This window comes from Sinocyclocheilus rhinocerous, unplaced genomic scaffold, assembly GCF_001515625.1.
Source record: "Sinocyclocheilus rhinocerous isolate Xijiao unplaced genomic scaffold, SAMN03320098_v1.1 scaffold939, whole genome shotgun sequence".
Lineage (NCBI taxonomy): Eukaryota > Metazoa > Chordata > Actinopteri > Cypriniformes > Cyprinidae > Sinocyclocheilus > Sinocyclocheilus rhinocerous.
The window spans coordinates 475,889-489,094 of record NW_015665397.1 but is presented as its reverse complement, the minus strand read 5'-3'; the positions used below and the strand labels follow the sequence as shown (position 1 = coordinate 489,094).

Sequence of the window (13,206 nt, the reverse complement as noted above, 5' to 3'; positions counted from 1 at the left end):
TTTAGTGATGACGAACACCGACAGTCTCCGATTTCTGCCGAACGGTCGATAACGCAATGAATCATTCACGTTTATCTCAGTCAATCCATTTTGTAGAAAAGCACAGATTGCAGTATTAAGTTTTCTAATACAGAATATACTCGTTGTTTTGAATATGTGCAAACATTATATATAATTAGAATTGCCTGTATGTATGTGTATGTGTATATGAATGAATCGTATTATAGTGACAAAACTGAATTAATTTAACACTATCCTTTTGCATTGAAAACACTGACTGATATTTCCTACTGGAAATAATCTACAAATCTTGATTCATTTTGCATGCAACATTACAAAGTAAATTCAAAGTTTGTGCGTAAAACGGTGCTAATGCAATTCAACATAATGAGAGACGTCTGTAAATAAATTAGCAGCAGCATCTTTCAGCCCCAATAAATGCGCATTTCAGAAATTGGTGTGATGACATTACTGAATAACATGGTGAGGCTCTAGTTCGCAGTTTTTTTTTCTCCCCTGTTCCTAAATGTCAACCAATAGACAGAGATAATGACGGTTCGGTTCAGTCGACCAATGAAACCTTGAGCTGATGAGTTTGGCAGGAGCCGCGGAGCGGAAACTCGACAGTTTGACGCGCGGCGCAGAGGTGGTGAGACCTGTCAGAGTTCAAACAAGGAATTAGAGAAACGAGGACCGTCATCCGAGACCATGGACACGAATAAAACTAAATTAAATCTATTTTTGCCGCAGTTAACGTGATTTCGTTTGTTTTAATCCTTCATAATCTGCTGCGCAACGAGGAGTCATGGAGCGCGCGGAGACGAAACCGCCATCGAAATCAAATCAGGAACCCATACGATTCGGGATCGACCAGATTCTGGGCTCTTTGGACCAGGAGAGCAGGGTCGGAAACACTGTGAATAACAGCCGCTTGGAAAGCCCATCCAGGGCGAGCGTCGCGCCTCATGTCTCCTTACCCGTCTCTCTGTCCGGAGTCACGGGTGCGCTGGAGGACTCCGGGCGGGTGTACGGGGTGAGCGGCACTCTGGTGCCCAGTGGAGTGATTCGGGTTCCGGCGCACAGACCTCTCGCTGCCGCGGTGCCGCCGGCCATGGTGAGCGCCGCACCGGCGCTGTGTTTCCCCTGGATGGACAATAACCGCAGGTTCCCTAAAGACAGACTGCCAGGTAAAAGACAAACATCTCTGAGGATGCTGGAGTTTGTTCAAACGATGCAAACATATCTGGCTGCTGGACCTGCGCAGTTGCCTTCAGAAAAAAAAAAACATTTTTTTAAAGCTTTCATCTCCAAAAAAATAAAAATAAATAAATAATAAAATAAATAAATATGTTGAACTTACAACAAGCTTATCACAATGATATCCCCCTGAAAAACTTTATACGACTTTGAATACAGTTTTTGTAATGATATGAATTATAAACAACTAGTACAATAGCTTACTACTTTTACAATTACTAGCTTACAATAAATCAAAAGGTAATGGTGATGATACCGATAATTATATCAATTTAAATTAGTTGGCTAGCCTATATTTAGGCTATATGCTATAAAACAGATGAATTCACAAAACGCACACATGCAAAACATTTTGATTATAAAATAGTCAAAGTAACAAAACAAATTATTTGGTTGGTTGCTGTAATGTGTTTAATGTTAATCCAAAATATTGATTTAATGATTAGGCCCAAAAGTAGGCTATATTTAAACTATATTAAAATGATACAATTTCTTCAGTTAAGTCAATAAATCGTAAACATGTCTTTTAACGTTATAATAGCCTATTTACAACATGTAAGAGGAATTGAGTTGAGTTCAGCACAACGGTTTAAAATCAGTTTTAAGAAAAACGTGCTTGTTTCTGGACCCAAATTGTATGAAAATTGAAAAGAAAAATCTAAAAGGAATATAATAATAATAATAAAGGAAATGCTAATTCAAAACTCTCACTTCAGAAATTAATGCATCCTTTTCTGTTCGTGTTCCCTTGGGTAAAAATATTGATTTAATAATTTAATAAGCGTGAAAATGATTTAAAAAAAATAAACAAAGTATTTTGTTTCAAACATAGGTGACCGTTTTAGTGATTCACATTAGTCAAATAAATCTGCATGAATCTTAAAATTAGCCTAATAAATGTTCTCTCAAATTACCTCAAATCCGATTTATTTTTGTAATTGCACACGTTGACCTCCTTGACAGTGATGTCGTTCATGTGGACAAACAGCTGTTTTGGGAAGGGAAAAAATAGCTACCTACAAAATACATTAAAGATGCACACAAAACAACTTTCACAATAGGTTTTGTTACATTTGAACTAGGTTGTATATGTATATGAAGCAAATAATAAAATTAGCCAATAAATTCAACAAGAGAATTTCGTTTCAAACTCGAATTATAAACTATTTAGGCTAATTTAGTACAGTAATTATAGAATTATCCGAAAAATATATTTGTTTTTAGAAAATTTAAAGGAACAGAGCATCATAAATGACTCGTGTACCTGTGTTTCGCAGCTTTCATTCCGTTCACCGTGACCCGGCGGATCGGTCACCCGTATCAGAACCGAACTCCCCCCAAACGGAAAAAGCCCCGCACGTCGTTCTCGCGCGTGCAGATCTGTGAGCTGGAGAAACGCTTCCACCGGCAGAAGTATCTGGCGTCCGCGGAGCGCGCGACCCTCGCCAAGAGCCTAAAGATGACCGACGCGCAGGTCAAGACCTGGTTCCAGAACCGACGGACCAAGTGGAGGTGAGACCGGTTTGACCCAGATCTGTTCACCCGAACATCACACACATGACTGAAGGACTTCAAAACAGTACAAGATGCTTATTATTTCATTAACGTGTTTTTTTTTAACACAAGTTGTTGAAGCTGGAAAATGTAACTGCAAACATTTAGACGTATTTATATTCAAGGTATTACACGTTTTAAATTTTAGTTTAAATTTTAAGCAAATCATTTTACATAACTAGCATTTAATCATAATGAAAATATTTAATTTAAATAAATAAATTAAATTTAAATACGGACCTTTTTCACATTCCTGTTGTTCTCAGAAGTGGAAGTATAGTCAGAGTTTGCTAAATTTCTATAGTGGTGAACGGAAACAAACAAATATATTTTTTGCGTTATAGTTTTCTCCATTAGCAAAAGAAAAAACCATAGTGGTTCTATGGCTTTCCTAAAAAGTGGGAAAAAATGAGAGATTGATTACGTTGGACAGAGAGAAAGATGTGAAATTTGCCGTCGTGTTAGAAACACTGACGCAACAGCGTTTACTAGTTTTATGTAATTTAATGCCAAGGTAATAGAACAGAAAGTAAAGTGTTATAAATGTACATTTAAAAATGAAATTAGCTAGATTCATGATGCTGATAACTGTGGAAACACATCACAGTCTGTCAATAGGGTCTATTATGATCACAATTTGATTTAAAATCCACAATTTCTTTAATTATTATATGAATTTTATCAAAGGGTCAAATGTTTTGGATTTCTACATTTTGCTAACTATAATCTTACTTCAAAATCTCCAGAAGGCAAACAGCTGAGGAAAGAGAGGCGGGACGTCAGCAAGCCAATCGGATGCTGCTTCAGCTTCAGGCCGACGCCCTCCAGAAGTCCATGAGCGAATCAGTCTCGCCGGATCCTCTATGTGTGCATAACTCCTCCCTCTACGCCCTCCAGAGCCTCCAACCTTGGGTCCAGGAGAGACCGGGTAAAATGGCCCCAACAACCACGGCACTGGCTTAAAATCTCTGCCATGATGCTGGAATCAGGACAGTGAAGCTTCAAACTGTCCTGCACTTTCAGAATGGAAAGACTAAAACCGTCATATCTGAATATGAATCAGGCTTTTTGAACAGTTTTTTTTTTTTTTTTTCATCTAAGCACTTTTTGTGGGAATAGTGAACTGTAATGACATCTGTGAGTTTGTTATGGACACAAAAACTTTCCAAACACCATCCCATGTAGATGCTGCCTTGGAAAAATAGGGTGAAACATTCACAGAAACTAACTGTCAATCAACCTGAATCACAGAATTGTATATATGAACTGTTTAATTGATGTCTGTGAGAAAGTCTACAAAATATTGTACTTATCGTAATTATTTTGTGCTCTTATGGTGGCGATGCATTACCGACTAATGTTTGTCATTGTTGACGTACTTTCAACCGGAAAAAGCAATGGTGTGTAAATACAGTATAACACTGAACAATCAGCATTATGCATTGAAAATTTTATTGTTAAATAGTTTATACAACATTCCAACAAGAGGATATTTAAGCTTCCCGTCTCCTCCATCTGTCTGTCTGATTGACCGTCTGTCTCTCCGTCATAATGGAAACATAATCGTCCCTCAGTCGACCCTGTACTTTATACAATACACAGTTTTTATATAACTCTCAAGAGACACTGCCGCTCCGTATTTGATTATTCAGGCCCACTTTGCAGAGTATAAAATATACATTGTGTGTAATAATTCAAATATCATATATATTAAACTCATCAAGCTTGACCGGCACAGTGATTGTTCAAAAACACATCATAACATGATCAGAAATGAGCAGAAAAATAATAAAAACAGCATTACTATGGTTATCAGAGCATATTCGGGTCTGCCAGGACTGTTTGTGATTGTTTCTACTTTCAACACACTTTTAAACATGATGGCTTATGTTTCCTGGCACAAAAGTATTTGTTCATGTGTGTGTGTGTGTGTGTGTGTGTATGTGTGTGTATGTATATAATTTGAATATATATATATATATGAAATATGAAGAGTTCATTTGCAAAAACAGATAACTCTGTTTTTAACAATTTTCAAAAATCATGTTTTTTCATTGTGCATTTCAATTAATCTCAATCAAACTGCTGTTGAGTTGTTTTAATTAGGTTAAAAATAACTTTAAAATACAGCTAACTAACACAATAAAACAATAAAAACATGATAACATAATAAAAAAAACTGATTTTTTTTCATGATTTTTGAGTTATCTGTTTTTGCAAATAAACTCTTCGTGTGTATGTATATATATATATATATATGAGGAGTTTATTATTATGATGAAATATACTTTCTCTATTTTTCAACTCAAATCCAATGTTGAGAATTGAACCTGCGACCTTTGGGTTACAAGTTCAACTCTCTAACCATTAGGCCACAACTAATATTCAGTTTCATTCAGATATACATTAGATTTCGAAGCAACTGAATTGTGAATGTCACTTATGTTGAGTTGCATTTGTCTTTCGAAGTTGCAATTGTCAAATCTTTAATTTGCTGTCTTTTAATTAATTTCATTTTTATTTTATTTTTGCTCTCTTGAATTATATCACAGTAAGGTGGCATTATGGCTGCATAAAACAGTACTAAGTTTTGGCAATTCACAGCTTTAACGCAATAAAACAAAAAGTGGTTTTATATTACTTAAACACAAACAAAGACAAATATAGTGACTGCTAAAGTTTGCTACGGCACCTGCCATCTGCACAGAAGCCAATGTGTCACATTTCACCCCAAAATCATTAGAAATAAGACATTTGCTGCCTTTAATTTATGCATATTTAAATAAAATCACTCTATTTCATTAATGAGAACCACATTTAGAGGATACTGGGGTGAAATATCAGATCTTCTCCTGATGACACTGACTGACAGACAAACAGACCAATCAGAAAGCAGATATTCGAGTAGGCGGAGCTAAGAGCGATCACAAGCCAACAAGAGACGAGTGATGAATACAGACTCTCACTAATAATGGACACGAACAGCAAGCAGTGGTCAGGATGACGAGATGCACGAGCACAAGACAAATACTGTCAAAAACAAACACAGCAGACAAGCAACTTCTGCAAAGCCGGTTAAATGACTGCTGATGGGTCGGCTCATGAGAAAACCACTGGTTATATTACTGGATTAGCATTTCTACCTAAATGACAGACACAGAAAAATGGTCTTAGGATGAATATCTGTAGCACATTAGCTGGAGAACTATCACAGGTGGAGTATATCGGATGTTGTTCTGGAAAAATTTACCCACAATCCACCATAAATAGCTTTAAATGCATCACGTCAAATCCCTCACAGTAAATTCAGTCCCATGGAAAGAGTTCAACTGGCTTCTACAGGACCTCTTGGAAACCCGCTGGGCCTTTGACACACAATTACTGACATGCTCTTTTAACTAGGACCTTTTTTGGTTATAGACATATAAATCTCACATCTGTAACAGAACGAGGTCAAACACCGGGGTTTAAAGGACACGCAGGTTTCCCGGGATGTAAATCAAACAGTCGGCATATTGCCATGGTAACAAGGTGATGTCAAACTGTAACCATGGTGATTGGGGTAAAAGTTATTCCCCCTTTTTTTGATCAGATTCAACAGTTCATTGGTTTCTTTCTTCCTGTAGCTCTATATCACGTTCTCAAAGAGCTGCAGTGATCTCATGATGTTTTCATCCTGAAGAGAAGAAATGCGAATAGAAGAAAGAGAAGTTCAATGAGAGACTGCTAAAGAAAGCAGGAAGAGACAGAGAGGAAAAAGAACAGACTAATTTACTTGAAAATACTTGAAAACTATTATAAAGATGAAAAGAGCAAGTCTGTCTTTAGACTATCAGTGTGCTTTAGTAAAAATAACCACCCAATAGGACAAGAAGCAGCTGATGAATGACCAATCACAGTTCACAGAGTTAGATTTTTTTTTCAACTGCTGGTGCTGTGTGGTACAAAAAGAAAATAAAGTAAAGCGGAAGCAAAATATCAAATAATAAAAAAGTAGTTCTTTTGGAAACATTAAAAATGTAAGTGAAGAAAACTTAATTAGTTTGTTTATAATTTAGCGCCATGCTGATGCGGCAAGCAAGTGAAAAATAGAAAAAGTCTATAAACAACAAATAAAAAATTACAAAAGGTTTATCACTGATAACAGAAATCTAAAACTAAATCTGGCCTCACTACATTACAAAAACAAAATAAAAAAGAATTAACCAAAAAGTAAAGAGTCCTAGGAGTTAAACCAGGGTTATTACACTTAACTAAAATTAAAACTATATATTAAAAAAGAAGAAAAGTTTGTTATTTGAAATTAAAAACATTAACTGAAATAGAATATAAATAAACTTAAACCTATTTTATTTTTAGCTAGTTGCAAATGCAACATTTCACATTTTGATTTTGTTGAAAGCTAACTAACTCGGTTTTGTTGAAAGTTAACTAACTCGTGGTTAGTGCGTCGACAGATAGCGCAACTGCGCTCACGGCGACCGAGTTCAATTCCCGTCTCGAGGTCCTTTGCCGATCCTCTCTCCTCCCAGTGCTTTCCTGTCGTCTCTCTCAATAAAAAGGCATAAAAGCCCATAAAAATAACTTTAAAAAAATTATTAGTTTAAAAAAAAAAACAGATAAAAAACAAGAGAATTACTATAAAATAAAAGTGACAACAGAAAATATAAAAATAAAATCTAATTCAAAATATTAACAAAAACTATGATAGCATATCAACGACACTAAAATAACATTAAAACCATCACAGTCCATCAAAATATGCTTTATAGATATTAGACTGTATTTAATAAGGGCCATAAAGGAAGAGCTTCATTTATTAACAAAAAGTTAATGAAGTGACATTCGGCAAAACAAAAAAACGAAAAAAAAAAAGTTTTTTAATTAATTTGTTTGTTTATCATTTAGCACCATGTCAATATGGCAAACAAGTGAAAAATAGAAAAATTAAACGAATAAATGAATAGACTGTATATAAACAACAAATAAACAACAATTATAAAAGGTTTATCTCTGATGAGAAAAACCTAAAACTAAAACATTCATTAACAAAAAGGTAATGGAGTGACATATTCGACAAAACAAAAAAAAAATTATAATAACCATGCCTGGATGGTAATATTATTTATTACTTACTTTTTTTTAATAAAACAAGCAAATAAATGTATATATTTGCCTGGCTGTCAGTGGGCAGGATTGATTTTATTGATATTTTATCAATACTGCAGTACTCACTCTCTAACACCAGAGGGCACTGCTTATTTAACCAGACTACGACTGGAAGGGAATACTACTGTAGTCTACTGCATACTTCACAGGATATACGGTTTACTTTTTAAAGAAATAGTATGTGAAACAGTATGCAATGAGAAATGTTTCAAATATGTTGCATCGTAACAAACTCACTCACGTTTAATTCACAGAGGGGCATGCAATTATAATCTTAGAAATAAATGCTTTTATATATTTAGCATTTTAAAAGATATTAAAATTGTGTTCACCTCTTAATAATCAAATCAAAATCCATGCATACTAAATATATATACTGACTTTGCAGTATGTGTACAATGCACAATTTTTATGTATGGAATAACCAGATAACCTACTACATTTGCAAAAATGTGCTGTATACAAGCATACTTTGGATACTATTTTTGCAGTATATATACAGTGTTAAGTATGTATGGAAACGGCACATTTTTGCAAATGTTGTAAGTCATTGCCTAACTTTGCATACAGTTTACATACTGCAAAAAAAGTATGAATAGAATGCTTGTATGCTGCACTTTTTTTAAATGTATTAGATCATTTGGTTTTCCATGCATACTAAATGTGCACTCTGTGCACTATATACATACTGGAAAAAATAGTATGCATAGTATGCCATTCTGAACATGAAAAGGTACTGTACCTCTTGACAGGACAAAATAAACTCATCAAGAGTGACGACTCCATCTCTGTTCTTGTCCATTTTCTGCATGGAAGTGATTTACAATGTGACGAAAACAACATCATCATCTTGTTGTGCAGACAAATATTCAAGATGTACAATCACAGACTGACCTGAAAGAAAGCATCCACATGCTGTTTGGGAGTGTCTGTCCTCAGAGCGGGATACGTGAAGCGGCCCATCATGTCATATATGGCTTTCACTATATCAGTCATCTCCTGGAACAGTAAAATGCATTGCATTATACATTTTGATCATCAAATTAAACATTTCAATATCATCTTATTAAGACATATTATTGGAGATGAAGAGTGATGACTGACACACACACACCTCTTTATTAATGTAACCGTCTCTGTTAATGTCGTACAGGTTGAAGGTCCACTGTAACTTCTCTGTTGTTGTTCCTCTCAACAAGATGGACAGAGCCATTACAAAGTCCTGACAGAGAGAGAGAAACAATGAGGAGTGATTTATCATTGCAGAGACAATCATAAAGCCCTGCTGACACACAAATAAAAATAACAACAGAAGAAACAGAGAAGGTGAAGACCAATGGATAAATAAAGAGAAAAGGCACCTCGAATTTGATGGATCCATTGTGGGAAGAGTCGAAGGCGTTGAACAGGTAATGCGCGTATGTGCTGGCGTCTGCAGAGAAAACATGTATAAATCACATCTCAAATGTTTTCATATTTGCTAAGGACTATAGGAGGGGAATTACTGTTAATGTAAAACCCTAACACTTTACAACAAGGGTTCATTTGTTAACATTAGTCAACTGCATTAGTTAACATGAACTAACAATAAAAAATCCTTCAAAAGCATTTATTAATCTTAGTTAAGTCAACATTTCACATTATAATCATAAGTTGTATCTATTTATAATATATATATATATATATAGAGAGAGAGAGAGAGAGAGAGAGTACAACAAATATATTGATGATTATTAAATAGTACAAAAAATATATTGATGATTGTACAGTAAGTAACTAACGTTAACTAACCTTAACTAATGGGACCTTATTGTAAAGTAAAACTAAAAACACGCACGCAAAAAAATGGAATTACTTCAAATAAAATATTAACATATAAATAAAATAAACATTAACCGAAGTAAAATAAAATATTAAAAAGAAACTTATTTTAATTCAGCTAGTTGTGAAGTCAAAATTTCACGTTTTGTTTAGTTTAAATTGAAGTACTAAAATAACTGAAACTAAATATACAAAAACCTTAACTTAATTAAAACTATATAGACAATCACAATACTTCTAAAGCATTTATTACGCTTAATGTTAATTTCAACAATTAATCAATAAAACAAAATATTAAAATAAATAAACGTTAGACCAACATTAACTGAAGTAAACTAAGATACAAAAGTGTTTAGCTAGTTGCAAAGACAAAATGACTCATTTTCATTTAATTTAAGTACTAAAATAAAACTAAAAGAACAAACTAAGTAACTTAAAAAATATACAGTAGACATCTTAAAAAATAATAGAAATTACACAAAAAAAAACAATTACACAACACAAACAAAATTACTAAAACTATTAAAATTAAAATATAAACAGAAAATATAATTAAAATCAAATTCAAAATATTAACAAAAACTATAATATTATATAAAGTAACACTGATATCCTAAACTTAATCCTCACGGAACCTGCTGATATCAATTTGGTCATTTTATGAGCCTTTGATGAAGTGAGATCCTGCTCACAATCACTGTAGTAGCAAAGACGATTTTAACTAATGATGAACACTTTGCAACTAAATAATCAAGTGAGACACAGAGACAGACAGATCAGCTGCAAACACACACTGACCGCCGTGAGGAAAGAACTGCGAGTAGATCTGTTTGAACGTCTCCTCGTTGACCACACCGCTGGGACACTCCTGACAAACAAGCAGAAGAACACACACGTTAGGTTTTGACAGATGAGCAGACGGACCATCAGGAAAACACGTCTACAGGTGTGTGAGTGTGCATACGTTTTTAAAGCCTCTGTAGAGCACTTGCAGCTCTTTCTTGCTGAAGTTTGTCTGAGCCTCCAGCTTCTCCAAACCCTCGGGACGGTGACACACCACAGACAGCTCCAGATCATCATCCACCTTATCTGCACACAGATTACAACAGATTTACAACACCACATGGTCAATACACTTTATTTACTTCATACGATGCATTTAAACATGAAATACAATATTCAATTTAAATAAATAAATAAAATATTTTATCCATCAGTAATTGATTACATGGGGATAAAAAGTCAATTCAGTGCAAGAGGAAATTATATATATTTTTATCATATTTATGTTAAGACAAGTTTTTAAAGAAGAAAATAAAACTTTTATTCAGCAAAGATGCACTGTAAAGTATGGAAGCTCGTTTCCGCCACTGAATAAAAAATAAAAAAGGTAATTGTGACTTTTTATCTCACAATTCTGACTTTTTTTCTCATAATTGCGTGACTCAAACTCGCAATTGTGACTTTTTTTTTCAGAATTGCGTGATATAAACTCACAATTGCGAGTTAAAAAGTCATAATTGTGAGATATAAACTCACAATTGCGAGACATTAAGTCGCAATTCTGAGAAATAAAGTCAGAACTGCAAGATATAAACTCGCAATTCTGACTTTATAACACTCAATTGCGAGTTATGAAGTCAGAATTGTGAGATATAAACTCGCAATTCTGAGAACCTATCAGTCTTTTTCCTCCCCTCAGAATTGGACTTTAACTCGCAATTGCGTGTTATAAAGTCAGAATTGCGAGATATAAACTCGCAATTCTGAGAAAAAGTCAAAATTGCGAGATATACACTCACAATTGCGAGAGAAAAAAGTCAGAATTGTGAGTTTTTATCTCACAATTCTGACTTTATAACTCGCAATTGCAACTTAAAGGGTTAGTTTACCCAAAAATGAAAATTCTGTCATTAATTACTCACCCTCATGTCGTTTCAAACCCGCAAGACCTTCATTCATCTTCAGAACACAAATTAAGATATTTTTGATGGAATCTGAGAGCTGTCTGACCTTGCATAGACAGCAACGAAATGTTCCCAGGTCCAGAAACGTAGCAAGGAAATCGGTAAAATAATCCATGCGACATCAGTGGTTCATGCGCAATTATACGAAGCTACGAGAATACTTTTTGTGCGGGGAAAAAAAAAACGACTTTATTCAACAATTCGTCTCCTCCGCATCACCCTGGTGCCATTTTGGAGAATATCCTCTTGACGTAAACGTTTGTATTCTGTTCTGTGTCAGCTGCGTCACACGGATACGCTTTTTCCGTTCAGATCAAATCACAACAACATAGGAAACATGTCGCAATTGAGAGTTTATCACGCAATTCTGACTTTATTTCTCAGAATTGCGAGTTTATATCTCACAATTATGACTTTTTAACTCACAATTGCGATTTTATATCACCCAAATCTAAGAAAAAAAGTCACAATTGCGAGTTTGTATCACGCAATTCTGAGAAAAATAGTCCGAATTGTGAGATAAAAAGTCGCAATAACCTTTTTTAAAATGTTTTTATTCAGTGGCGGAAACGGGCTTCCATAGTAAAGACATCTGTAATGTTACAAAAGATTTCTATTTCAAATCAATTTTGTTCTTTTGAACTTTCTGTTCATCAAAGAATCCTCCAAAATAAGATGCATCGCGGTTTTCACAAAAATATTAAGCAGCACAACTGTTTTAAACATTGATCATAATCAGATATGTTTCTTGAGGAGCAAATCAGCATATTAGAATGATTTCTGAAGGATCACGTGACACTGAAGACTGGAGTAATGATGCTGAAAATTCCGTTTTGATTACAGGAATAAATGACATTTTACTATATATTCAGATCTTACAATATATTTAGAACTTGTATATATTTCACAGTATTACTGTTTTTACTATTTACTGTGTTTTTTTTTGTTTTGTTTTTTTAAATAAATGCAGACTTGGTGAGCAAATGTTCACAAAACATTACCAAAAAAAAAAATCTTAACCACAAACTTTTAAATAGTGTAGATCAAAAAAAAAAAAATAACGAGACGAGATCCAGTCAAAAATAGCAAACAGTGAGAGGTTTATTTCTTAATCTGAAGCACTGAATCATGTTTCAAAAATGTACTAGTACAGAGAGACTCCCTTGTGTACTAGAGATGACGACAGCAAAGCCACACGACCGTAAAACATGCGTTTGACATTCACAATGTTAGAAACGTATGATTAGCTCATTTGCATTTTTTTTATTTAGCAGCTACCTATTTTTATCATATTTAAAAAATATTCCTTACAGAGTTATTAGAGTTAATTAAAACCATAAAAACATTTTGTTACTTACAAAATAACTGAAATAAAATAGATTTTGTTTTGGTCCAGCTAGTTGCTAAGCCAACTTTTCTTATTTTCAACTTGATGTAC

At 34.2% G+C, this 13,206-nt stretch overlaps 2 protein-coding genes across 2 annotated transcripts in view; one reads left to right on the top strand and one right to left on the bottom strand.

Annotated features, from left to right (window-relative positions):
* The first annotated feature begins 625 nt into the window (after positions 1-625).
* LOC107731355 (T-cell leukemia homeobox protein 3-like) lies at positions 626-4,730 on the top strand. The gene is made up of 3 exons (XM_016542413.1): positions 626-1,187; positions 2,535-2,769; positions 3,558-4,730. The coding sequence occupies exons 1-3, from the start codon at positions 806-808 to the stop codon at positions 3,772-3,774; spliced, it is 834 nt and encodes a 277-aa protein (XP_016397899.1). The 5' UTR covers positions 626-805; the 3' UTR covers positions 3,775-4,730.
* A 581-nt stretch (positions 4,731-5,311) lies between these two features.
* The window catches only part of LOC107731362 (Kv channel-interacting protein 1-like), a 47,462-nt gene continuing 39,567 nt past the window's right edge, over positions 5,312-13,206 (bottom strand). Inside the window, exons 2-8 of the mRNA XM_016542422.1 lie at positions 10,766-10,890; positions 10,600-10,669; positions 9,342-9,412; positions 9,095-9,202; positions 8,875-8,979; positions 8,723-8,785; positions 5,312-6,487 (exon numbers count right to left, since the gene is read on the bottom strand). Of these exons, the coding sequence (XP_016397908.1) occupies positions 6,440-6,487; positions 8,723-8,785; positions 8,875-8,979; positions 9,095-9,202; positions 9,342-9,412; positions 10,600-10,669; positions 10,766-10,890 (590 nt within the window). The 3' untranslated portion in view covers positions 5,312-6,439. The remainder of the gene's footprint in view (positions 6,488-8,722; positions 8,786-8,874; positions 8,980-9,094; positions 9,203-9,341; positions 9,413-10,599; positions 10,670-10,765; positions 10,891-13,206) is intronic.

Bases quoted from the DNA above. Each gene is read 5' to 3' on its own strand.
- LOC107731355 (XM_016542413.1), top strand. From the start codon at position 806: ATGGAGCGCGCGGAGACGAAACCGCCATCGAAATCAAATCAGGAACCC. The intron at 1,188-2,534 runs GTAAAAGACAAA...TGTGTTTCGCAG, and splicing joins CCCTAAAGACAGACTGCCAG to CTTTCATTCCGTTCACCGTG. The intron at 2,770-3,557 runs GTGAGACCGGTT...CAAAATCTCCAG, and splicing joins AACCGACGGACCAAGTGGAG to AAGGCAAACAGCTGAGGAAA.